The sequence below is a fragment of the Balaenoptera physalus genome, assembly GCF_965194825.1.
Source record: "Balaenoptera physalus genome assembly, chromosome: 7".
Taxonomy (NCBI): Eukaryota; Metazoa; Chordata; class Mammalia; order Artiodactyla; family Balaenopteridae; genus Balaenoptera; species Balaenoptera physalus.
In genome coordinates, this window is record NC_138886.1 from 43497720 (window position 1) to 43523653 (window position 25934).

Here is a 25934-nt window from a genome sequence, read left to right on the forward strand (position 1 = left end):
TTTTACTGCCTTGTAATCACCAGAGGGGTATTTAGAGTTCTGAAAAAATGAAACACACTGAGTTCTGATCAGGCTTGAGGGTGTGTCCTGTCCTCCTACTCAAAGCTTTGAGGAAATCTCTTTAATGTTTCTGAAGTCCAGAACTATATGACACAAATCACAAATGTTTAAAAATGGATATTAAAAAATAAAAATATAGTACATTGAGATTCCAGAGACAAACCTGTGGAGACCTGACCAACCCTTGCCACGAATTTCGAAGATGGGCTTTCAAGGAACACAGGCTTGCTACAACTAGGATGAACTAAAGAGGCTCAAAGAGAACCTCTTTCTTAGCCATTAAAAGAAACAGTGTTATATAAATTAGCTTTTTTATTATAGAAATTAGAAGCCCTTAAGTCAAAAAATGTTGCCCCACCATCCTTTGATAAGTTGAATACTTCTAACACACTTATGACTATGTACAACACATATAATCATCCATAATACATGGACACCCTATATATGCAAATATATTCACACTATTTAAGAATCTATATAACTTACATCTTAGCCACTGAAAGATAATTATGTGTATATACTTATAGAAGTATAGTCTATATAATACTCATTTAAAGATGTACCTAATACATCCACATACACACTCTTGCCAAGGCTTCCAGATTTATCCTTTAGGTTAAATATTATCTTGTTAAGAGCTTTCAGTTGGTTACAAATGTCTTTTTGTTTCTCCTCTAGGATACTACGGGGATGGCCTAAATGCCATCATTGTGTTTGCTGCCTGTTTTCTGCCAGACAGCAGTCGGGCAGATTACCACTATGTCATGGAAAATCTTTTCCTGTGAGTGATATTTACAACAAAATGTTTTCAGTTAATGTCTGTGGGCATGCGATGGCAGATAGAGCATCTTTAATAAAAGGAAATAGATGATGTAGACTATTCTAAGCCTTTGATTAAAAGTTGATGAAATCTGTGTCAAGGAAAATTGCTCAAGAGACCAAAAGCTTTAGAGGAGCTGTTTTGTCTGTAGAATGAATTGAAAACAAAATGAACACAGTCTGGTCTGCATTTTAGAATTCTGTAACATTTCCTTTGGGTGAAGTATTATTTTTGTTCTCTGATAACATGTTCTTAGCCAACTGATGATAACCTGACTTCACTTATATCTGCCTTTATTTAATCTGACTTGCCCTTAGTATATAATAACATTGCTGACATTTTTGAAAGTCAGGTTTCTAACCTACACATTTTTCAAGTGTACCTGCATTAAAAAAAAAAAAAATGAAGAAAAGATAACTGCAAATAAATGAGTAATACTCTCAAAGAAGTGATCTTAGGTAACTGCATTCTTCTCAAGCTGAAGAGGGAATATGTGCAACCATTCTTAAATGTCATGCACCCTGTAATTTAAATGTTATATAATTATGGTGAGATAAGATGAACTCTTTCATGTGGGAACTGAAAACACTTATCTTTCTTCCTGTGATCAGATATGTAATAAGTACATTAGAGTTGATGGTAGCTGAAGACTATATGATTGTGTACTTGAATGGTGCAACCCCAAGACGGAAGATGCCAGGGCTAGGCTGGATGAAGAAATGCTACCAGATGATTGACAGACGGTATGTGGCTCCATTATCTAATCACTATTTTGACTTCCTCAGTGACTCCCATCTTCAGTGACCTTTTAATTTACCAAAGATGCAATCACAATTTAGGAACATTGAATTAATGCTGATTTGAGATAATAAATTATAAAAATATTAATGTGTCACTCGATGCCCCAAATTTGAAATAAAGCAGATCTTCCCCAGATTTTGTTAAACGTTGTAATCTCAAACTTGGCAACAAGTATTTTAAAGTGCTCATATGCTGTTGCCATATGGAGGTGCAATTTGAGCTGATAAGCCAAAGTCCATGATTCTTTGCTAGTATCATGTAACCTTGCGGCCATTGTTGTGCACTAGGACTGTTGTGACTTAGGCTACCCTAGTGCTCTTATTTCAACATTCGCTGTTAATTCTGGCCCATATGGTGCCTTTGTGTGCCCCTTCCTCAAGACATGTCACTTCTATCCATACTGGTTTTATTAGAACCAAACACGTTATTGCCATCTACAGGAAAATTGTCCTAATAAGCATACAAATTTATGATGTCTTCCATATGTGTGGCTTCCCCTCAGATGTGGTTCTCTGTAAAGCAACATGTGAGTGTCCTGTTATAGTAACTAAAATCCATTAATCATCTAAACATACATAAAGTAGCATTGCTAATGCTGAAAAATATGCCTGAATGTACAAAACGTTAAAATGATTATCTGAAGGCCAAACAACCACATGATATACTGTTACCATTTTCACTCTACAGAAGAAGAAACCCAGGCTCAGTAGAACAAATTGGCTAAGTTGCTAGTAAGAGTGTATTCATTTCAAAATAGTAAAAATAATGCTGACAAAAATGAAAAACATTGTTAAACAAAAATATGCCATATGGTTATAGATTTATGCACTCCAAGAATACAAAAATTCTATTTTACATTTATTCTTATGGGAAAATGAGGTTTGAATTATGCATGTTTCAAATTATATCTCAAAAGGCATTCGTTTTATTGATCATGGCATTCTATACCTTCCTACCAGATAACAGTAACTTACATAGAATTCCCTAATATCATATATATATTCTTATTTGGGGATATACTTTCTGTTTTAACTCCCACTCAAAATAGGTTATGAGTAATTTTTTTTTTTTTTCACAATAGGTTGCGGAAGAACTTAAAATCATTCATCATTGTTCATCCATCTTGGTTCATCAGAACAATCCTTGCAATTACACGACCTTTTATAAGGTACGGTCATTATTGTAGTAAAAGTAAACATACTAGTTTTTAAAAATATGTATTCATTGTCTTCTAAACAAAAATTCATAAACCAAGAGAGTAGGAAAATATGTTTGCCTCTGCCTTTCCTGAAAATATACTTTGGACTACCCAGCAAGAAACTCTAATTAAGAGTGAGCATATTTTCACAGTGAATATTTTTCCCCCATAATTATAAAACATGACTTTTATACTGCTTGCTGTAAACATAGAAGATAAAATAGTGAGGTTTCTATGCCATATTACAAAAGGGAACAAATAGTACTTTTAAAGTAATATATGGTATATTGTAGAGAATCAAAGAGGTAGAGTAACATAACAATGGAAAATAAAGACACACCAAGGACAGAAACAGAAGCCAGGTCTTGTCTTAATTGTTCTGTTTCTTCTGAACAAATCCCACGTAGGTTACCAAAGGTAGGTAAAGAGTCTGAGCAGCCATTTTGAGAGCTTTGTTTTGATTATCCATAAGGCTTCTTGGTTTAAATTCACTTCAAATCAGTAAATATTTGTTTATCATCTATTCTGTGTTAGATGCTGTATAACCTTACATTTCAGTGATGAAAAGTAAGATATGCCTCTTATATAGTAAGAGTGAGACAGTTAAATGAAAGGGACAGTACAGGTTTTCTAGAGAGCTTTAAAAAAATATAATAAAATATGGAGGGGCAAGATAGGGGTATGGAATTAAGAGGTACAAACTACTAGGTATAAAATAAATAAGCTACAAGCATATATTATACAGCACAGGGAATATAGCCAACATTTTATAATAACTTCAGTGGAATACAGTCTATAAAAATACTGAATCACTATGTTGTATGCCTGAAACTAATACAATATTGTGAATCAACTATACTTCAGCTAACTAGAACAATGTCTTCCCTAATGTCAGGATACCAATCAGATAAATTGAAATTTTTCCATCTCAAAGTTATTAATGAATCCCTAAGAAAAATTCTGATCACTTCACTTCTGGAGAAAACAATTAAAGGTTAAAATCCTTTATATTTTTTTTACGTAGATTTTATTGTGCCTTCCAGAGTCCACCTTTTTTGTTCCGTGTTCACTTATTTATTTAGCATTCCCATCCCCTCCTTCCAAAAACTGAGCAGTAGCAGGATTCAACCTAGTTTTCCTCTGGCAAAGATTTCTTTACCATACCATGTTATATTACTTTAAAAAATAATGTGAGCTTTTAAGACGTACAAAAAGCCACTTATTTTAAGATTAGCAGAAAATGCTTTGACAGGGGAGTAGGAAGAGCTTATATAAACTTTAATGGGTAAAAAAGCAAATATTAGAATTGATATTGATTCACTGATGTTTATTTAATAGTTCAGCTCTTATTATAAAACAAATATATTTCTTCCTGATAAATAACTTGTTATGGTAAGAGTATTGAAAACAGATTGTAAGTCAACATTTTTTGAAGGGCGTTTCAAGATAATAATAATAATTACAACAAAAATAATAAACTTATAGCAAGTAGTGTTGTGGTAAATCACATATAATAATGGCCTACCTTTACTGAGTGCTTATATGCATTATTTTATTTAACCCTAATGACAGTCCTCTGAAGGAGGTGCTGCTTACTATTTCTGTTATATAGGAAAAAACCCTGAGGTTCAGTGAGGTCAAATAAATTGTGTAAAGCAGGAGCCAGCAAACCCATTCTGTAAAGGATCAGATATTAAATATTTTAAGTGTTATGGGCCATACAGTCTCAATCACAACCACTCAGCTCTGCCATGGTAGGGTAAAAGCAGCCATAGACAGTATGTAAATAAATAAGTACGGGGCTTCCCTGGTGGCGCAGTGGTTGAGAATCTGCCTGCCAATGCAGGGGACACGGGTTCGAGCCCTGGTCTGGGAAGATCCCACATGCCGCGGAGCAACTAAGCCCGTGAGCCACAATTACTGAGCCTGTGCGTGTGGAGCCTGTGCTCCGCAACAAGAGAGGCCGCGATGGTGAGAGGCCCGCGCACTGTGATGAAGAGTGGCCCCCACTTGCCGCAACTAGAGAAAGCCCTCGCACAGAAACGAAGACTCAACACAGTCATAAATAAATAAATAAATAAATAAAAGAACGTGAATTTCTTAAAAAAAAAAAAAAATAAGTATGGCTGTGTTCCAATAAAACTTGATTTATGAATACTGAAATTGAATTTTCTGAAATCTTTTACATGTCACACAATATTCTTCTTTTTATCATTTTTCAACCATTTAAAAAATGTAAAAACCAGTTGTAGCTCAAGGATGTAAAAAAAAAAAAAATCATAAGCTGGCTTTGGCCCACGGGCCATGGTTTGCCAACCCCAGGTCTAAGGTAACACAGCCAAGAAATGAAAGATTCAGGCTTTGAACCCAATGTCTGCATAATTCTAAAGAATTATGTTCATTGTGTTCTACAATTTCATCATGTAAGACCCTCTTTAAATATCCCTCTGTAAATCAGTCTACATCAGTGTCATCAATTTTTTGAACTGAAAAAAAGAGGTCACTAAAATGTATTATAGGTCTTTTCACTGCTAAAGGGTAACACCTATGATAGAGGTATATGGCAAGTTCTTTTTTTCTTTTAATTCATGTATTTTTTAAATTGAAGTATAACTGATTTACAATGTTGTGTTAGTTTCTGGTGTACAGTGAAGTGATTCAGTTTTATATATATATATATAAAACTGAATATGAAAAAGAATATATATCATATTTCCATTATGGTTTATTGCAGGATATTGAATATAGTTCCCTGTGTTACACAGTAGGACCTTGTTGTTTATCTATTTTATATATATAGTAGTTTGTATCTGCTAATCCCATACTCCTAATTTTTCTCTCCCCCCTCAAATTCCTTTTTTTTAAAATGAATTGTTTGTCTGTGTCAAGCGTTGGGTTAGGTGCTGGAGGCTGAGAAATTAAATAGCTCAATTGCTGTCCTCATGGAGTTCACAGCCTGGCAGCTGACACAGGCAGACTAGAAAACAGTTATAATACAGGGTACAAAGGAAGCACGATGGGGGCTGATAACTCACGGTGAGTGTGAGTTTTAAGGTCACAGGTGGAGTGTGAAGGCTGAGAGTCTGCATCGAGAGGCTTTCCAGAAGAATGTGCCCTCAAGTTGAGTTTGGAAGACTAATAGCACTGGCTAGCTAAAGCCAGGTAGAGGAAACAGCAGGTACCAACACACCAAGAAGGAGGTGCCGTACACCAGGCATGTTTAGAGAACTGTACATTCCAGTGTGGAGGTGTCCCCCTTGCATAACTAACTTCTTCTGCCTTTTTATTCCACCCCCTCCATCTTTTATCATCAAAACCTGAATTTAGCTTGAAAACTCTGGAGGAAGGAAGTGGCCTAAGGTAGCATATTGTTGGTAGTGTGTGTTCACCCAAGGCCGATCAGGAGGACGAGAAGTGACTTTTTGGAGATGAAGGTTGTTCACAAGTCAGTCACAGCCAGTGGCCCAGGGTCAAAACTGCAAGTAAAATGTGAAAGATAGATGTATGGAGAACTGACCTCGGAAAGACTTCCTATTAGAATACACAGTAGTTGAACAGAAGACAGTACAGTTGGCGGATGGCACGGCATCCTCCCAGTAGACTGGGGAGGCCCTTTCATTAGAGAACATTCAAGAAAGTTTGATGCTTGATCAAATTCCCTTTCAAGTGGAATGATATATTTTTAGAATTAGCTTGCTATTACACCAACAATACAAAAATGCCTCCTTCTTATAAAACATCCAATCATTATAAAGACCAAGTTCTTCCTTCAGCAACTACCGACTCTTGTACCCAACCCCCTTCCCCAGAGGCAAATTCAGGGGTCTCCTTGCAAGTTGTTTTCTATGCATTTACACACATCTAAAATGACGACATTGAGATGAAAGCCGTCTGCCATTCAAATCCGATTATTGGAACATTGTTTTTTGAGCATTGGTTCATCTGGAATGACCTTTCAAGATTTAAAACTTAAAAAAGTATACATATATTTAAAATAAAAGTAGAACTAAAAAAATGAGAGGAAAACAACTTTATATATACTTTAAAAATATATCAACCGTGGTAGATTCTGAAAGAACTAATGACAAGATTTTTGTTTGCTAAAAACAAACAAGCAAACAAAGGGAAACAAACCATAAACCAGTGACAGTTCAGAGTGGCAGGAACCACCGGGAGGCCATGCAGTGTGTGGACCCTGCAGTCGGGCTGCCCGGGTTTAAATCTAGGCTTTGCCACTTACTGAAGGTGAAATCTGGGCGAACACTTAACTCCCTATGTTTTCAGTTTCCTTATCTTTAAAAAGAGAACAATAATAGTCTCTACCTCATTAGGCTATCCATCATAGGAAATAAAAGAGTTAATATATATAAACCAGTTAAAACAGTGTCTGGCACATAGTAACTACTCAAATAATGTAGCCATTCTTCTTAGTAAGAGTGCTGGGGCAAGGTGATAAGAATTTTCAAGAAGAGGCAGCAGCCTGAGAAGGGATGGAGGAGCGACTGAGATCTTTTTTCTTTTCTTTTTTCTAGTTCAAAGTTCAGCAGTAAAATTAAATACGTCAGTAGCTTATCAGAGCTCAGTGGGCTGATCCCAATGGACTGCGTCCATATTCCAGACAGCATCATCAAGTAAGTCCTGATGGTTCTGAAGATTTGCTAAGAAATATTGCATGTCTGGAGAAGGAGATTAGAAAATAACTCATTTATAAAATATGGGGAAATGGCATTACCTTATACTTAAAACGAATATTAAATATTCTCCAATAAATATTTTCCTTTCTTATAACCTAGCGATAACTGTTCTGTTCTTTCAGATCTTTTTCACATAATCTTCTATTGGTGTTATTGAAATTTCCTCGTCTTTATCTTGAACTTACTACCATTTTGGATTAACATTAATCAGCAGATTTGTTACTTGTGTCTCGCATGCCACACAGACCCAGTATGTTTTGTGCATAGCCTGGATTTCTTCCCTGCCTTACATAAAGTAATTTATCTGCTTGACCCTAGGAAAAGAGAAAAAAAATTACCCTTTCTCTGTTTTCTTCTCAGTCTTTTTTCTTCATGGTTCCCTTCAGGTGAAAGATAAAGCAGAGTGGTGGGTGGTGCGGTTAGGAATGACCTCCTTACTCAGTACAGGGTAAAGCCTGTGGGAAGAAAGTATGGATACTGAAGGTTGTAGGATTATGCTGCAAAAATAATAGAAATAAAAAGTTAACCGAACAACTGCTTGGAGCTGGGACTTTAAAAACATGACGCTGGAGAAGGAACCCTCCTAACTGGTTCATTGTTGCAAAAGAGCTATTGTTTACTGTCGATCATGTTTTTCTTTCACTGTGTCTGATTCACTAGCTTTCTGTGTGATTAAAACTGGGAGGAATCTAACCATCAGCTCCAGAGGAAACAGTCAAGGATAAGAAGGATAACAATAACAGCCATCTTCCTCCATAAGATGGAGAGCAAAAGTGACCTCCCAATTTGGGCTTCCAAAAAAGAGTCCCCTCACTTAAAAAAAAAAAGGGCACAGAAACTGGAAGGAAGTGTCTCTGCTGTGCTAGGCATAGAAGTGCTCTATTTATATCTTGTATTTAATCCCCACAGTAAACCCCCGTTTACAGATAAGGAAGACAACTTAGGAAGGGGACGTTACTTATGCAAAGTATAAGTAGGAACAAGGAAGAGATGGAACTAGAATTCAAATCCAGGTCAGTCCAGGCCCTTTTCTAGCAGATTTCCTTACCTCCCTTAAAAAACCATCTAAAGTCAAGGCTCAGAAGCCAGCTGCATTTGGTTCTCCGGCATCCCAATATCAGGTAAGAGCAGAGGGTACTGGCTGGGTTGAGAACTGCCAGTTAGCTCAGCTGAATCGAGCAGAGTGTTCATAAGCTCCAAATGGTGGCTTTAATTCTCACTAGCTTCACAGAGTCCCGAAACCAGCACACCTTCTAGCCCTAGCCTGCTGCCTCAAAAAAGGGACCCCATCTCCAAAAGCCACTCCCAGTCTTTAAATGTAAAAGTACTGGAGCGCCCACCTCCTATAATGCTGTCTCCCTTTGCAAAAGATGACAAGGACCTTCCCTCGTCAAGTGGAAATGAGCACTGGACATTTTCTAGGTAAATATGGCAGTGCTTCCCCGGTGTGGCAAGTGGAAAAAGAGAAGAGAGTGGGCTTTGGAGGCTTAGCATTAGGTGTGAACCTTCCCACCTGCCTCTCTGAGACTTCAGGAAACCTATTTAAAACCCTGAGTCTGGGCTTCCCTGGTGGCGCAGTGGTTGAGAATCTGCCTGCCAATGCAGGGGACACCGGTTCGAGCCCTGGTCCGGGAAGATCCCACATGCGCGGAGCAACTAAGCCCGTGCTCCACAACTACTGAGCCTGCGCTCTAAAGCCCGTGCTCCGCAACAAGAGAAGCCACCGCAATGAGAAGCCCAGGCACCGCAACAAAGAAAGAGTAGCCCCCGCTCACTGCAACTAGGGAAAGCCTGTGCACAGCAACAAAGACCCAACGCAGCCAAAAATAAAATAATTTTAAAAAAAACAAAAAAAACCCTCTGAGTCTCAGCTTCAGCATCTTTAAAATGAGAAAGTAAGGAGCAATGGAAAGGTCCTGAGGATTGAATGAGAACAGTGTACATAAAGCACTGAGGAAGCCTGGCACAAAGCTGGCAGTCCAGAATGTTATTTATTGTAATTGTGTTGCTTTTAGAGACTTGCTACTCATACAGGGAAGTTTAGTTGTTGAGAAGTTAAACATGCCTGAGGAGCTTTTCATTCATCTACACATGTCAGTTTTCAAGGGCTCCATTTGGGAAAAGTTTCTTTGGGAGGAAGGGCTTCATTTGGAAAGAGTTTCTTCTGGAGGAAGAAATTTACAACAACGCACGCCCTCCCCATGTGTCCATGATTGATTTCTCCTGTCTTTTGTAATCCATCTCCTCTGGATGTCCTTTCTCTCGTTTCTGTGACTGACCCTCATTGCCTCATTTTCATATTATGCCATTTTCAAATTGATAACAAGCCAAATCTCCTTCCCATTACACAACAGCATTCAGAGGGTCTGATCTCATCCAACCCCAAGACCAGTATTCAGCTGGGATGGAGCCCGTCATCAAAGGGCTTAAATGAAAGAAAAACGAGCCCAATCTGGAATCAGATTTATAATCACTGATTACAGGCGATTCTTATTATTTGTGGCAGTGGTGTTCTTACAAGATTTGAATAAAGTACTGAACCACTGTTTCTAGGGGGAATACAGGGCTGAGCTTCTCTGAGTACTCAGTCACAACATTTTCATTTACCGATTAATATATAACCTTGTTTTATTGCGTTTCTGTTTAAAGATACTTTATTTGATCTGTACTGTTGATTCACTAACATTGAACTCAGGGCCAACAGCACTGTAACTTGTGCCTGAATAAAGCGTATCTAACACACATATATCCCTCCCTAAGGCACATCATAGCCTCCCTGTGCTTAGGAATACCAGATGGTACTTAAGCACAATGTTTGGGGAACATTTTTAATAAAGAAAGATCGCCAGCAAAAAGCACAAAAATGAGAAAAACATGGCACTTCAGAGACTGTAAAAAGCCTACTTGTTTGCAGCAAAAGAGCTGAGACGAGAAGGCAGAGCCTCGCCTAGTTCCACATCAGCTGGGAACCCACAGGTCAGGTGACTCAAATTTCTGGTCACTCTGTGAACATCCACAAGTGACCACGAAAGTGCCGTAAGTACTGCTTTAGAGGTTGCAACTATGGTTTAGCAAGTAGGCGAATTTGCAAACACGGAATCTACAAATCATGAGGATTGGCTGTATATAATCATAAATTCGAAATCATTGACTATATCTAATAAAAATAAGATTTCTCCCCAAAGGCAATTTGATTACTCTCTGGGTAGGCTTTTCCTCTCATGTTTTGACTGTTCTGTAAAACACTGACCTGTCATTTTTTTCCATCCGTCTGCTCGTTTTCCTCACTGCATTCATTTTTTATCCTATAAGGTACGATGAAGAGAGATCTTATAAGAGAAGTGTGAGGTAAAAGTCTCCTGATCTACAATTCACGCTGGGCCCTCTGTGTGTGTACACCAGTGTCTTACTTGTGGGTGACCTCAACACGCTATCAGAGCAAGAGGTCCTCGTATCAGTCCCTTGTAGTATACCATTTCCCGTCTTTGTCTTGTGTGTAAAGAAAGCTGTTGAGGTCAACCTAATTTGCAACTGAAACCTACTAAACCAGATACGTCCCTGACTTGGCCCAGGCTGCAAGCTAACTTTAACTGTCCCCAACAACTGCTATGGCTGTTTCCAGCTTTATTCAGCCAGCATGTTGCCAATTTTCTTGCAACGTTTATATCTATCATCTTTATGAAGGACTTTGCAAAAGAAACGTACATAAACGTTGAACTGGAGTTCTTAAAACACCATATTTAATTGAAGGAATGTGTCTCAGTGCTCCAAAGGTTGGTTTTTAAAAGCACATACGCTCCACTTATGTTTGGCTCTGCTTTGCTGGGTGACTCTTCTCACGCTCTGCTTGCTTCTTTTTTGTTTCTTTTCTACACTGCTAATTTTTGCTCATGCAGACTGGATGAAGAACTGAGGGAAGCATCAGAAGCAGCTAAGTAAGACTTGGTTTCCATTCAGCAGCTGGCAGTGATGTTGGCTTGCATTTCAGGAATGAATTGGGAGAACCTGCATGCCTGGTGTTTTATTCTTGCATCCTAACAATAATGCTGCCCTTTAAAAGTTTCCTTTGTTCCATGATAGATGTAATTTCTGTTCTTTGTACTACAATCTATTTGCCAGCCCCCCCCCCACCGCCCCCGCCCCCGCCCCATGATCTTGGTTATCTTGGTCATCTTGTTACTGTTGTTTAATTTCTTTTAAAAATATACATGCAATTTTAGGCACTACAGCCAAAGAAACACATCACAGGCACCTGCCACATATAGTATAACATCCAGATGATCACTTGGCTATATTGAGGCAATAAACCTCACCAATTCATACTAAGGCAGAAAAATGATGGCAAGTTGAATTTTGCAATAGTTTTGTAGAACCAAATTCACGAATTTCCAAGATTTTTTAAAAACACCTTATTTAGTGACTGGCAAATACAGCTCAACTAACAGCTTCTGAGCTATTTGGATGAATAAAAAAATTATTGCTCACTATTATTAAAGTCTAGTTTTCAAAACAGCACAATCATAACTTTAATGCAAATATAAAATGAATACATGCCAATGATTTTATTCAACTAATTATTTAATGAAGGAACCAGTAAGCTGTTAAAACTAGTTCAAAGAGCATTTGAAAAGCTAGACGTCTGTAGGCAGTTTATAAAGGAACATTAGGATAAAAATGTTGGTTTAGATACAAAACTGATTAATGTTCAACAGGGCAATAAACTGTAACCTTAGTGTTATCTTTTCCACTGGACAGAAATTATTTGCATCTCTGCTCAGTAAAAATCTACAAGTTAACATCTGCCTCTACAGAGTTGTAAGATCAATAGAAAGCCAACTCAGCACTGCTTTTAAAGAACATCCAGTAATTTCCTTTTCTTATTTCTCGGTCACAAATAATTTTTCTGCCACCTTATGTGAAATCTAGACAAGAATATTTGCTGCATTAAGCTTCTCCATTTCAAATGTTGCTTACACTGTTAATTTTTATAACCCGTTCCTGGTTTAATACATATTGCAAAAGCAGAAAGCCTGGACAATGTCCAAACAGCTACAAATTCTGAATAAGTAAGATCTAAATTAGTGAAGCTTTACCTGCATAGGTGGTAAATGCCAATTCCTCATGAAAACAATCCATTTAGATATTTTTTGCCTACAGCACATTTTTACAGCAGGTAATCTGTAGAATTATTTGCCTATAGTATGGATCTTTTGGGTTTAAAAACTCAAGGAAAGGTTTTTGCTTTAGAAAGTTTAGCGTTAAGAGTAGTTTACTGTTAAGTATTCCTATCCTCTAGTTTTCTTTCAAGGTAACTGACACCCATTTAGACTAACAGTACTCAAAATTACACACATTTTTACTCTAACAGAATCTTCTTAGTCTCTAACTCAACTGTTGAAAACAAGAAGTTGTGGAAAGAAGGAAGATATTAGGAATCAAGGAACCGAAAGTTGGTGTAATGTACCCCTTCAGCAGTTATCTGTGCTCAAATTGCACTGTGTCATGAGCTTTCCCTACAAAGAGAACTAGCGATTAGTTTCCCTTTCGTATTCATTTTTTTAGGATAACGTATTTATGAAATTAAGGAGCTGTTTTCAAGACAAAAGATGGGGAAGGAGCATCAATAATTTTCCAGCCAAACCCACTACAGAGTCCTAGTCCTGTGCTATCATTACCATAAAATCTTGCCTCCTTCAATAGATATTTTCCCTCCATATTTCTACTCTTCCTGCTTAGCTACCACAGGAAAACATTTATCATTTTTGGTTTAGTGTGTAGCTTTCTCTTTCTTTCTCTCAAATTCTTCATTTTGTTCACTTATCTACTGCCACAGACCCTCTCCCCCGATATCTAAATGGTCTTGGGTGGTCCTGAGATGTCTTGATCTCCTTCCTAAAGGAAGCACCAAGCTCATGCCTAGTACATACTAGATGCTCAGTAAATTTCTGCTGTATGAATTGGTGAATGTGCATTAAGACTAAGATCATTGCTGTGGGGCAGTGGTTCTCAATCTTAACTGTGCATCAGAATCACCTGGAGCACTTGTTAAAACACAAGTGTCCTGGGCCTCGCCCTCAAAGTTTCTGTTTCGGCAGGCCTGAGAATCTGTATTTCTAACAAGTTCCCAGTAATGCTAATACTGCCAGTCTCGGTACCTTGCTTTGAGAATCACTGTCTTAAAGTAAATGGCTGAATAAAAATAATTAGATTTGTCCTAGGAGATCTATGCTCTTGCTTTGGATTCAGTGAGTAAGCCGCCTGTCTGAATTCTCCTCCAATTGATCCTACTTCTTCTGATGGTGACATTACAGAGATGAGGCAATGAGATATATCTGCGCATCTGAAAACGTGGAAGGATAAAGAATTTTACTCTGTTGACCCCGCCGATGATTGAAATCCCTCAGAATCCTTCCGTTTTAGCACGCTAGCTACATCTTGACTACCTTTCAGCCTCTGAAGTGGTCCCCCAACCCTTGGACAGACTGTAGAGGATGATTTGAGGATCAGAAAACATAATCACTGCAGATCTATGGTTAGATTCTAGAAGCCAGAAAAACCAGGTTCCTTTCACGAACAGATGCCCCCTGACTTTCCACACGACCTTAACTAGAACGCTTCAGGCTGGTCCTAACAAAAGCAAACACGTAACCCTGTCAGGGAACAAAGCCTATCTGTCTTTAGTCCCACTAGTGTTTTTAAACATTCACCCTCTCCCCACATACACATACACACACATACCACCACCACCTCTAATGGACTTTCAGAAAGCAATTTCCTCAGCCTGCCTTATTTTTTCCTTAAACCTTTAGTTTTATATAGGAAAGAAAATACTTTCAAAGGATAAGTTGTATCTATAGAGCCGTTCTTATTTTGAAAATGGCGAAGAATCCGTCTGTCGCCTCTGGAGTGACAGTAGTACGTGAACTGCAAATTGCTGTTTGCTCTGGAAGGATTACGCAAAGTTAAAAAGCAGAAAAGCTAGGTTTGGAAGACTGCCCTGCCTGGATTCCATTCCAGCTTTACTAGGTTTTTCTAGAACACTGTCAACACTTGCCTGACTGTCCTTGTTCACTAGAGTTGCCAGGTATCTTCCATAAAAATACCACCACCAGCGAGAAGGGTAGCTGGAGAGGGGCAAAAAGTCCTCTGCCCTTCTCAGGGAGCCAGACTTCTGCCATTTTCAACAAAATACCTAACATTAATAACCGAACCTCTGATGTGCAGACAGATACCCTGGCTTGTGAAATTATTCACATTACAAAAGGAACTCTCGCATGTAAAAAGGATCACAGCATCTCTTTAAATAGTGTTTGTTTGCCAACAATAAAATATTTACCAGAGGGGAACAAGTAACAGTTGAAGTGTTAAGTATTAATTGGAAATTAATATAAAGCAAATTTGAAATTGGCTAACAGAGGAATCACATGGCATATCAAAAGCCGCTAATATTACACAAGAAAGCATAAACACATTCATACACCATAATAAAAGTTTCCTTATTTTATATGGTTACATTTTTCTTTCTGGACACAATCAGTTTAGGTTAATGTTAGGACTCACTTGTTTGACCTGAATACAGATCAGCTGTAAGGTATTCTTCTGTAACAACACCAAAGAAAGCTGAAATTGGCATTCTACCTTTTAGTGTCTTGGAAAATCTTCGTTGTTGTGAAAACTGAAAGTTAACTGTGTTCCTATGTAAATAATATCAGGCTGCTTGAGAGGGATTGTCCTTTGTGTCTAAAATATTATATTATTTGGGTTACAAATAAAAATTTGCAATATAATGTTCCCTGAATAAGACAGATTGAAAAGTCAGGAAAAAGAAAAAACAAACAGAAAAAACAAGGACAGAAGAGACCGCTGGAGGTGTTTGGAGTTCTCAATCTTCCTTTTATATTTCTAAATCAGGAGCAATTACTATATTTCAAAACTGATGGTAAAAGAATCAGAGCTTAATCTCATCATCTGTTCAGGTGTAGATGTGTTCAGTAGTAGCAATGGGACCACACTAAACAGTTTAAAAAGGCCAAATCTGTCGTGTTTACAAAGTGGTAACAGTGGAGAAAATGTTTACTGCTTCCTTTTTTTTTCCCCCCTTGCACTCAGAACTAGCTGCCTTTACAATGACCCAGAAATGTCTTCTATGGAGAAGGAGTAAGAATTCACCATCAATAACAACTGTGTGGTTACTTATTATGTTGTATGGCTGGGCTCTGAAAGACAAAAATACATTGAGGATTGGGTAAACACCGTTTAGATGTTCAGCTTTCATGTTCTCTATTCCTGAATTTAGAAACTTAAAGAGAAATGTGCCAGCTTAACACCATCTCATTCATGATCACCATTAGATGACTTAAGGACAACCTAAGTCTTCACTTGGCATTCTATTTTTCCAGTCCAAAAGCGAGGAGAAAATGAGTATTTGAGCCAGATGTAAAAGCACTTGGGCAAGAGGAATGCAACTCTGCTTTCTGAATTACATCATTCATATTTTAATTAGTGAAAGGAGGGACTTCCATTTGAACTTATTTTGGTGGATGGGAGAGAAAATGTCCTTGTTTCGAAAATTCAAGAGGCAGCTGAGTCCGGATGGAACTTTAGAAATGATCTATTCCATCTAGTCTCATCCGGTGAGAAATAAAAATTGAGCATGTACTAGGTTCTTACCACCTGCCAGGTTCTATGTAAAAACCTGCACGCACACTCTGATTTTTATCCTCAGAATAAGCCAATGAGGTGCGTTTTGTAGATAAGGAAAGAGCAGCATAGAGAGATTAGCTGGCCAGTCCAATTTGTACAGCTGTAAGAATGGCCCAGAGCTGGGAGTGGAGCCTTTGCAGGGCAGTTTCAGAGCCAGTGGTTTTGAAATCAGAGAGAGGTGGTCTTAATGCTGGAATGGGTATTCAACCTCTGATCTAACAGAACACCGGGGAGGACAAAATTTGTCGCCTAAGACAAATAGAGTTCATTACTGTCCCGGTCAGTTTCAGGGAATAAACTGTGGTCACCATCATGCTCTCAGGGAAATTGGCCATCCAATCGGGGGCTCCTAATTGGGTTTGAGTTGTGGAGAATTTAACATTGTCCTTCACAGGAATCCAGAAGGAGGAGCAAAGATCACATTTAAATGTATCTGCTATTGTCACATTTTGTTCTCTTGTGACCTCCTTTCCCTGGAGGAGGTCTGAAGGGAAACTGGAAAATCTCAGTGCACTTACTTACTCTGCAGTTGCCATGGTGACCTTACAGTTTAAGGAAGTTTATACACAAAAACTTGAAAGAGAAGGTCTTTACTGAAAAGTACACAAAGAACAAAAGCTGTAAAAGAGACCTTTGAAATTGAGCAGCTACTTTTCTGAAGGTTACAATGGTCCCACCTTTTTTGAGATGAAGACAGCAATTGCTTCAAGCAAACTGCCACTCGAAAATTCGGCAAAACAAAAAAACCATAGGCCCTTACTCCATCTAATTCTTTGTGCAAATCATCCCTCCCTCATCAAAACAGCGCCCCCTAGAGCAGAGTCCTGTGCCCACAGTTAACGAGCTGTGCGGACGGATGTCCCTCACTAGCCTACAGCTGCTACATCTGCGGGCTTACCCACTCCTTTGCCTGCCTTGTGTGTTTTGCTCCTCATCTGTATAAAGGGCTGTTTGGGCTGGGGAGAGGGCAAAACACTGCTTCTGTTGGGGTTCATTCCAGGGCTGGGCATGGAGGCGGGGGGATGCTGCAAATTGTTAACGTTACTTCCCACTTCTTAGAAAATACTCCTCTCCGGGCTTCCGCTTTCTTCAGCCCTCTCTTTCCTAAGCTCTTCTTTACCAGGCACACGCTCACAGTGTGGAGGATGTGAAACGGGAGGAGGGCCAGAGTGGCCGAGATTTTTTTCTGCTGACTTGCAGCCCTGGGTTTCTGGCTTTCTTTAGTATCAGAATACCAGGCTTCGTTTACCTTCTGGTTCCTGAGTGGAAGCATTTTACACCTTCTCTAGCTAGTATTAAATGGATAAACTGCAAAATGGGCAAAGGCTCTTCCAAGGAGCTCAATTAAGGCCGAGAATAAAATGCGATGTGTGCTGATACTGTAATGGCCTCTCATTTTCCTCAGAGGGAGAAGGGAAGGTTAAGCCCATCTCCCTCCTCTTCCTACAGAAAACATGAGAGTCTCCTTTTATCATTAAACAACATTGTCAAACGCTTTGTAAGAAACCTCATTTAACACACATTAGAAGCCAAACTAGCCTATAGGAAATTAGCAGAAAGCTACTATGTCTCACTGGAAAATTAGTTCTAGAAAGTGAAGCCCATCTGCCCAATGAGGAATACTTTCATATTTCAAGTCTGATTAAAAGTAAGTTTTTTCCGAAAAGCATACTATTTTTAAAAGTAGCCCCAGGTGCTTGTCTCCTTCACTCTCAGGTTTGGATTTTATTTATTCATTCATCTCCTAAAACCTGCAACATGACTTTTTATATTCTTACACACATAAAAAGTGTACATGAGCCAGGAGAAGTGGTTCTATGTGGGGAGACTTAAATTAGTGGCATTATCCATAGCTTCATTAGCTTCACAACACAACTGTTGTCTCGGAAATTAATCTTCAGTGTGGTTTCCTGTATTAACTTAAAAATCATCCACTTTTGACTATCTCTTGCTCCTTCCATAAACCGGGTTATTAAATTTCAACTCTTCAGCTTCTTGTTTACCAAAAGCTGAAGGGTTAAATTAAACCCTAAAAGGTTTACAAAATAAGTCAGTATGAAAAATGAGATGTTTCAAAATGGTGTGTTTTTTTCAGATTTTTATCAGGTGCCTAGGTGATGAAACAAAGTGACCGTGCCCTTTAAACTTTTCAAGATGATTTCAAGTGTTCTGACCCACATTCACACTTTTCAGATGTTGTGCCCCAAATGTAATAAATATTTTCTTGGTCTGCGAAAGAAACTGAGCCACCACCATATGAATAAGAATAAAAATCCAATCATCAATCAAACTTAATACATTCTTTTGAGAATAACTGCAGCTGGAAGTCCATTTTTGAAGCAAAAACAAGTCAAGAAGGATCTGTCTTTTGAATATGCATATTAGAAAAAGATCTAATCTAAAAGATCGAAGGGGTCAGAGTGGATAAAAAGAAGACACCTCCATGGTAAAACCCTGCTGGTAAGAAAACAAGTCAGATCCTTGAGGGCGTAAAATAGAGATTAATATCCATGACAACCTGGCCTCTCCTGACAGTCAGCATGGCTGGATTTGAAAACTCCCAAAGGAGACAAGATTATTGTAAGCAGAGAGATGATTTCCCCATTTCAGAAAGACACAGAGCTACTACTGCTACTCTACTACTAGTACTAATACTACTGCTACTAATAATAGACATTTACTGTGTGCTTATTATGTGCAACTGAAAACACTTTAGACTTAATCCTTAGCAAGCCGTGAGAGAGATACGATTTTTCTGCTTTACAGATACAGAAATGGAGACTTAGAGAAGATAGGTAACTAGGCCAAGGCCCCAGAGCTAAGAAGTGGTAGAATTGCTGAGGGTATTTCAAAGGAAGGATACCTTAACTACTGTAAACTGGATGGGTTGGCTTTATTTGCAGAGCTGCGAGAATGAACAGGGCTCAGCTGCTGCAGATTCCACAAGCAAAGCACAGTAACCTTTGCAAGATACAGACTTAAGGCTCGGGAGGGAGGGCAGACCTAAGCAAAATCCGCACATACTTCCCAAACTGCCTGTTTCAAACAAAGCGTTTTTCTTTTCTCATGGTGGAAGTTCTTCCTCTGAGTGTTCACTGGCTGTAGCCCTCTTCTTTGGTAGGTGCCAGGAAGTTGTGATATGTTCACATGAGGTGGAAGAGAGGCACAAGTGGCCCGAAGCCATTTTAGGCTTATTCCCTAGATATTTGGGAACTCAGTACATTCTTTTTTTTTAATTGAAGTGTAGTTGATTTACAATATTGTGTCACTTTCAGGTGTACAGCAGTGATTCAGTATACATATATATGTCATATATATATCATATATATATATATGGTATATATATATTCTTTTTCAGATTCTTTTCCCTTGACCTGGAGATTATCATACTAAGTGAAGTAAGCCAGACAAAGGACAAATGTCATGTGATATCACTTACATGTGGAATCAAAAAAAAAAAAAACCCGATACAAATGAACTTATATACAAAACAGAAATAGACCCACAGACATAGAAAACAAACTTATGGTTACCAAACTCAATAGACATTCTTTACAACAAGCTTCTCTTAGGATATAAGAATCCATCTCATTAAAGTAGTTGGCGCCCTTTTCAGGCAAATCCTTTGACTTTAGAAAATTTTGGAGGGTGAGAGTGAAAGCAGTGGAGTCACAGCCGGCGAGTCCCTCACGCGTCACCTGGAGGGGAAAGAGAGTGCCTCACACCCACGGACACCTCACACACACGGTTCAGGAGCACACAGAACCAAGCACGTGCTGTCACGGAAACGACAGACGATTCAGGAGCGAGGTGGCCTCTACCTGCGGGGAGGGACGTGTGGGCCACAGTAATGCTAGCCCCCCTCGGTTTATCAGTTTTTTCTAAATTATGGTAAAATACACCTAACACAAAATGTATTGAATAGTGTCTTAACCATTTTTAAGTGTACAGTTCAGTGATGTTAAGTACATTCACGTTGTTAGGCAACCGATCTCCAGAACTTTTTCGTCTTGCAAAACTAAAAATCCATCCCCATTAAAGCACAGCTCCCAACCCCCCACCCCCCTTCTACTTTCTGTCTGAATTTGACTGCTCTAGGGCCCTCATATAAGTGGAATCACACGATATTTATCTTTCTGTGACTGGTTTATTTCACTTGGCTTAATGTCCTCAAGGTTCATCCATGTTGTAGCAACTGTCAGTTTCCTTCCTTCTTAATAATATTCATTGTATGTACAGACCACATTTTGTTATCCATTCATCCCTCGATGGACACTTGGGTGGCTTCCACCTTCTAGCTATCGTGAACGATGCTGCTGTGAACATGGGTGTAAAAATATCTGTTTGAGTCCCTGTTTTTAATTATTTTGGATATGTACCTAGAAGTGGAATTGTTGGGTCATATGGTAGTCCTGTTTTTAATTTTTTGAGGAACCTCCATACTGTCTCCCATAATGGCTGCAGTAATTTACATTCCCACCAGCAGTGCACAAGGGTTCCCTTGCCTCCAACACTTTTGTTTTCTGATTTTTCGATAATAGCCATCCCGGTGGGTGTGAGGTGGTATCTCATTGTGGTTTTGACTTGTGCTTTTTAAATAACAGCTTTACTGAGATAGAATTCACCCATTTAAACTGCACAGTTCAGTGGCTCAGCATGGTCGCTGAGTTGTACAACCAATGCCACAATCAATTTTAGAACATTTTCCTCACCTCAGAAAGTAACCCCATCACTCTCCATTTCCCCTGACCCCAAGTCCCTGGCAATCACCAACCTACTTCCTGACTCTATCTGCCTCTTCTGGGCGCTTCCTGTCAATGCAGTCACATGGCACATGGGCTTTGGGTCTGGCTTCTTTCATTTAGCCTCACGTTTCCAAGGTCATACATACGGTAGCAAGTTTATAACTTTTCACATGTTGGAAACATACTCTTGATGAATTTAACATAAAATTTTTAAAACTCCAAGACAAAATATCTGGGGGGAGGAATCAAAGGTGCTATGCATGAAAAAAGGTCACCAGTGGTTTTCTTTGGATGGTGGCCCAAGAGGTGACTTTTAAATTTTATTTTTCTTCATAGTTTTCTGTATTTTTCAAAAACAAAAAACAAACATGCATTTCTTTTATAATGGGAAAATTTTTTTTTAAATATTGGAGGGTTTTTGCCATTGTTGTTTTATTGTTTACCTCTGTCTTAGTATTTAGCGCTTGTCAGATGCTCCTTATTTCAAGCAGACCATTTTTTTGCCCCACAAGGAACGGCCATTTACTAAAAAATAGGTGGATTTCCAAAATGCAATAATGTTCCTTATCGTAATCCACTTAAAAGGGAGCCTGCACACAAGTCTTTTGCCCCCTAGATCGTTTGGAAAGGCGTAAAATGCTTCCAGAAAGTTTGATAAAAGTGAACAGACTCCATACGTTAAAGAGAGCCTTGGCAACTAGGGAAGATTGTTTTTTACCAGATTTGTCTAGTATAAGAATTGTGCATGATTTATTTTCAGTAAGTCCTTTGAGGAAAAAAAGCAAGCACAGCCCTCCTCAAATCATTACTGTTTCTATTCAGTGTCTCATGTTTCTCATTTCTTTTCTTTTTTTCTTTTTTTCCAAAGTATTAATCTGAAGCTAAAAGAAAAGCCCTAGTTGACCATGGCTGGAAGAAGAGGATGCTTTTCTGCTTCGTGGTTCTGTTGAAACATATCTACCTGGAAGAGACAGGGCTGATGGTACTTTTTTCCCACTTTGCACTACCTGGTGCCATTCTAAATTTCTAGGGGAAAAACAGTAAGGGAACTTGTTTGCTCTTAACGTGTTTTATGAACTTGTGTGTATTTTCCTATTTTGCCAGTTATGTGCCTCCAAGATTTTAGTTGAACCTTAGCAAGAAAGTAGGACCTTCCATTTCAATATTTCATTAACCCTTGGTGCAGTGGTATTTCATCTCTTAGACTGGTGTTGACCACTAAGATAACTTCAGTCCACTATTCATTGTGAGTAGATTTGTTTCCATAGATTAGCTGGATTTCTCCTTGGTGATCATTTCAGGTTTAAAATACACAGGGCTCAACAGTCCCTAGGAAAGTGGTCCCCACATAACTCTACCTTTAAAATCCTAAGCTTGCTTAAGACAGCCATAAAGTAGACACAGGTGTGACACCACATCAGCTAAGTGCCCACTTGCTTCTTGTCCCCGTGAATCATCTCTTCTAACGTCTCTAAAGGAAGCCAGGCTTTCTAATTCACATCAATTTTATTTTAGTTATCAAATTTGGCATCATGTTTTCTGTGAATTGGTCTTTTTACAAAATCATTTCTCCAGCCTCCACGTTGAGAAACTTAAGGATCAATGTCCCCATTTCTGATAGCTGTCTGTGCTTCAAGCCATAAACTTAGTTCTTAGTTCAGCTTAAACTTAGTTACACTTTAAGTGCCAAGTGTTCTATGTAAGGTGGCCCACTCAGAAATTCGTTATTTGGTAACATTCAGTTATCTGAATTTCTCTCTCACATGCATTATGAAAAGTAATCTGCTTTAACACACTCTAGTCACAGGTTTCAAATTAAGCATGAGTCTACTATCATTTGCAAAATAGTCCTTTATAAGTCTTCATATGCCCTTTAAAACACCAATGTGGTTTAGAACCCGTGGGCCTCTAGCAGAGCGAGGGGTTTGTAAATCCAGCGCCCCTACCTGTTGCCCTATGGCCTTCGAGTCAAGAATGGTTTTCACACTTTGGGCTGAGAAAAAAAATGTTCTTAATATTTCATGACACATAAGAACTATTCAAATTTCAGTTCCCATAAGTAAAGTTTTACTGAAACACGGCCACACAAATTTGTTTACAGACTCTCTGCAGCTACTTTCGTACTACAGCAGCAGAGTGGAGTAATCGCCATAGACCACGGGCCCACGGAGCCTAAAACACTGACTCTCTTTATAGAAAGCGTTTGCTGAGCCCTGGGTCAGCACATCCATCCTTCCCCCTCCCCATCTGTACTCAGATATTGGTTTCTCTAACAGCATGCACCAACGCACAAACTAATTTACTCTTAAGAAAGAGAATTTTGGCATCCACAAGTCAGTGAAACGCATGGCCTGCTGAAAAAGGCAAGGAGTCCTAGCCACGAGCCCGTGGCTCAGGTTGTGTTTACACGACCCAAAGTGAAGCCTGCTTAGAAGGCTTTTGGCTGTACAGAGAGGCGTTGCTGAGGTCCTACCCTTACCCTGGAGACGAGTCTCAGTCTCCAGTATCAACTATTACTAATGAGCTAGCAAAAATTAAAATGTAGTGGAGAACGGGGTTCCACCGCAGTCTGAGGGCGGTAACTGCATCCTGGAGAGCTGTCGGGGGCACTTCGAGCCCTGCGTGTCATGAGCTTTGAAATGCTTTGAAGTAGCCGTCTTTGCACAGGTGACTGAATTGCCCCGCCCTCATCTGCTTCCCGTCCGCCTCCACCCACCTTCCAGACGCGCTCTCTTACACACAGGTCAGCTCTCTTTCCTCCATAAGCCCCAGCTATCTGTGTCCTCCCCTCGGTCCCTTTCCGCTTGGTATCCTGTTAAACCATTCTCTGGGGTCCTCCTCCCTCACAGCACCTGGCGTGTCTGAGAGGAAAATCCCTGGGGCGCAGCCCCTCCCACAGCTCACCTCCGCCTTTAGCAGCCCAAGTTATGCCTCTCCCAGAACAGAGCAATCACCCAATTTTCCGGTTTGCTCACTGCTGCCCTGGCCTTAATTAGTCACAATGCTCCCTTTCGCTCAGCCGTATCCCATTTTGGAAGATAAATTACATGGTCCCCCTAGCCACCGGAAGTAATGAAGAATCCGCTGTTCACCTTAGCGGTGTGAACCCGCGGACAGAGCTGTCCATAAAGGGCTCTTGTGATAGAGTCAACCAGACAGGACGACAATCTCACCATTCGCATTTTCTCTGAACTTGGCCAGCCCATTCACGGAAGGCTACTCAGGTGGTATTCTGTTTGGAGCTTCATCTTCCTACATGGAAATTATGAGCATCTTGCTCAATCAGTGATTTTGTTTGGGCTGTTCTACGGGCTGCGTAACCATTCTGATAGGCATCTGCTATTTTATTATCTTAAAAAGATAAATTAATTGCATGTGCTAGAGAAATGCCACCAGGTAAATTCAAACCAAGTACATAGAAGCCTAGAAGAATCCTGAAAAAAAATAATCCCTCAGCAGATATGTAGACAGATGTAAACATTCACATCATTATCTAGCTCTTGCATTCTGAGCATTCTTGCTTTGGTTCTGACTTCTGGGAACTGTTTGCACTTTTCCTGTAGATTTGTAGTTAAGGGAACCAACGGGTCATTGGGGCAAAAGCATTGTTTTCCTAAAGTGGCAACTGCTATTCACTTAGCTCCTTGATTAAGAGAAAGAACAAAAATCTGCACAGAAGATATCATCAGGGAGTAAGAAAGTTTGTTTGAGGGCAATAGCTGGGGGCGGAAGAAAACCCGGAAGTTCCTGTTGAAGCCATACAATGTTTTACGGGGTTATCTTCTAAGACAGCGGTCCCCAACCGTTTTGGTACCAGGGTCCGGTTTTATGGGAGACGCTTTTTCCAGGGACAGGGTGGGGGTGGGGTGGGGTGGTTTCGGAGGTAATGCGAGAGATGGGGAGCGAGCGATGGGGAGCGAGCGATGGGGAGCAAATGAAGCTTCGCCGGCTCGCCCGCCCCTCACCTCCTGCTGTGCGGCCGGGCTCCTAACAGGCCGTGGCTGGGGGTGGGGGTGGGGACCCTGTTCTAAGACATAACTCCGACATGTGTGAGGAAGTCACTACTCCAAGCCTTTGTGTTGTTAAGGTCTTGTTTTAAGTATTCAGTTATGGTACTAAGTTTGCAGCCCTCTTCTAATTAATCACAATGCCTCTGTAGTTTGTTCCCTTAGAAACATTTAGATGTGCACAATCTAATCTTTTATATATTTAAAGGTTTTTTTCTACCACGTATTGGATCGCTCAGAATAAAGTATCTACTAGATCTTTGTTTTGGTAAATAAATAAATAAATTCTACCTAAATAGTCCAAATTAATAATATAAAGATATGTAACAACACTATATATATATATATATGTATGTGTGTATATATATATATATATATATATCCTCTCTGTATAATTCAGAAATAAACATTGATTCTACACACAAGTGATGGCTTTCTTTTTCTGAGTCAGCAAGAATCTATTTCTAGCTTCACTTTGCAGGAGTCTTTATCTGGATATCAGTCTGGCTGGGCACTTGGTCCTTGAGGACTATAAATTCTGGCTTCCTTGTCACCCAAACTTTATTCCCTTTTCATTTTTGCTTTCCATGCCTCAATGAGCTAAGCTTTCAAAACGTGTTGTTTACCCTCTGGGTAAGCAATTTCTCACTTTGGAAGCATCTCCATGTTTCATGGTTACTTGATTTTGTCAACTTCTCCTTTCTCTGTCTCTTGCCTTTTCATAGCATATGTTTATTTTTTATTTAAAATTCATTAAATGCCATTTTATTTTTAGTTGTTGTTGTTATTGTTTTTTGTGTTTTTTTTTTTACTTTTACAGCCATCAAGTGGTGTTGGGAATTACCACTAAGCTTTTTTTTTTTTTTAAACCTAATAAACAAATGTGTACCTCTGCTTCTCAGAAAG

At 39.3% G+C, this 25934-nt stretch overlaps 1 protein-coding gene and 1 long non-coding RNA gene across 8 annotated transcripts in view; one reads left to right on the plus strand and one right to left on the minus strand.

Moving 5' to 3' along the window:
• The window catches only part of LOC309664986, a 37792-nt gene extending 26907 nt beyond the window's left edge, over positions 1-10885 (minus strand). The window contains exons 1-2 of the long non-coding RNA XR_014266120.1: positions 10824-10885; positions 7912-8028 (exon numbers count right to left, since the gene is read on the minus strand). This is a non-coding gene — a long non-coding RNA (uncharacterized lncRNA). The remainder of the gene's footprint in view (positions 1-7911; positions 8029-10823) is intronic.
• Positions 1-23111, plus strand: part of PRUNE2 (prune homolog 2 with BCH domain) — a 257591-nt gene extending 234480 nt beyond the window's left edge. Inside the window, exons 13-20 of one of the 7 annotated variants that reach the window (XM_082470766.1) lie at positions 739-841; positions 1492-1623; positions 2763-2849; positions 7412-7510; positions 10886-10921; positions 11470-11508; positions 15683-15730; positions 21890-23111. In XM_082470766.1, coding sequence (XP_082326892.1) covers positions 739-841; positions 1492-1623; positions 2763-2849; positions 7412-7510; positions 10886-10921; positions 11470-11508; positions 15683-15730; positions 21890-21920 — 575 coding nt within the window. In that variant the 3' untranslated portion in view covers positions 21921-23111. The remainder of the gene's footprint in view (positions 1-738; positions 842-1491; positions 1624-2762; positions 2850-7411; positions 7511-10885; positions 10922-11469; positions 11509-15682; positions 15731-21889) is intronic. The other 6 variants (XM_082470769.1, XM_082470768.1, XM_082470767.1 and 3 more) reach the window with 6 other exon arrangements.
• The last annotated feature ends 2823 nt before the right edge of the window (positions 23112-25934 follow it).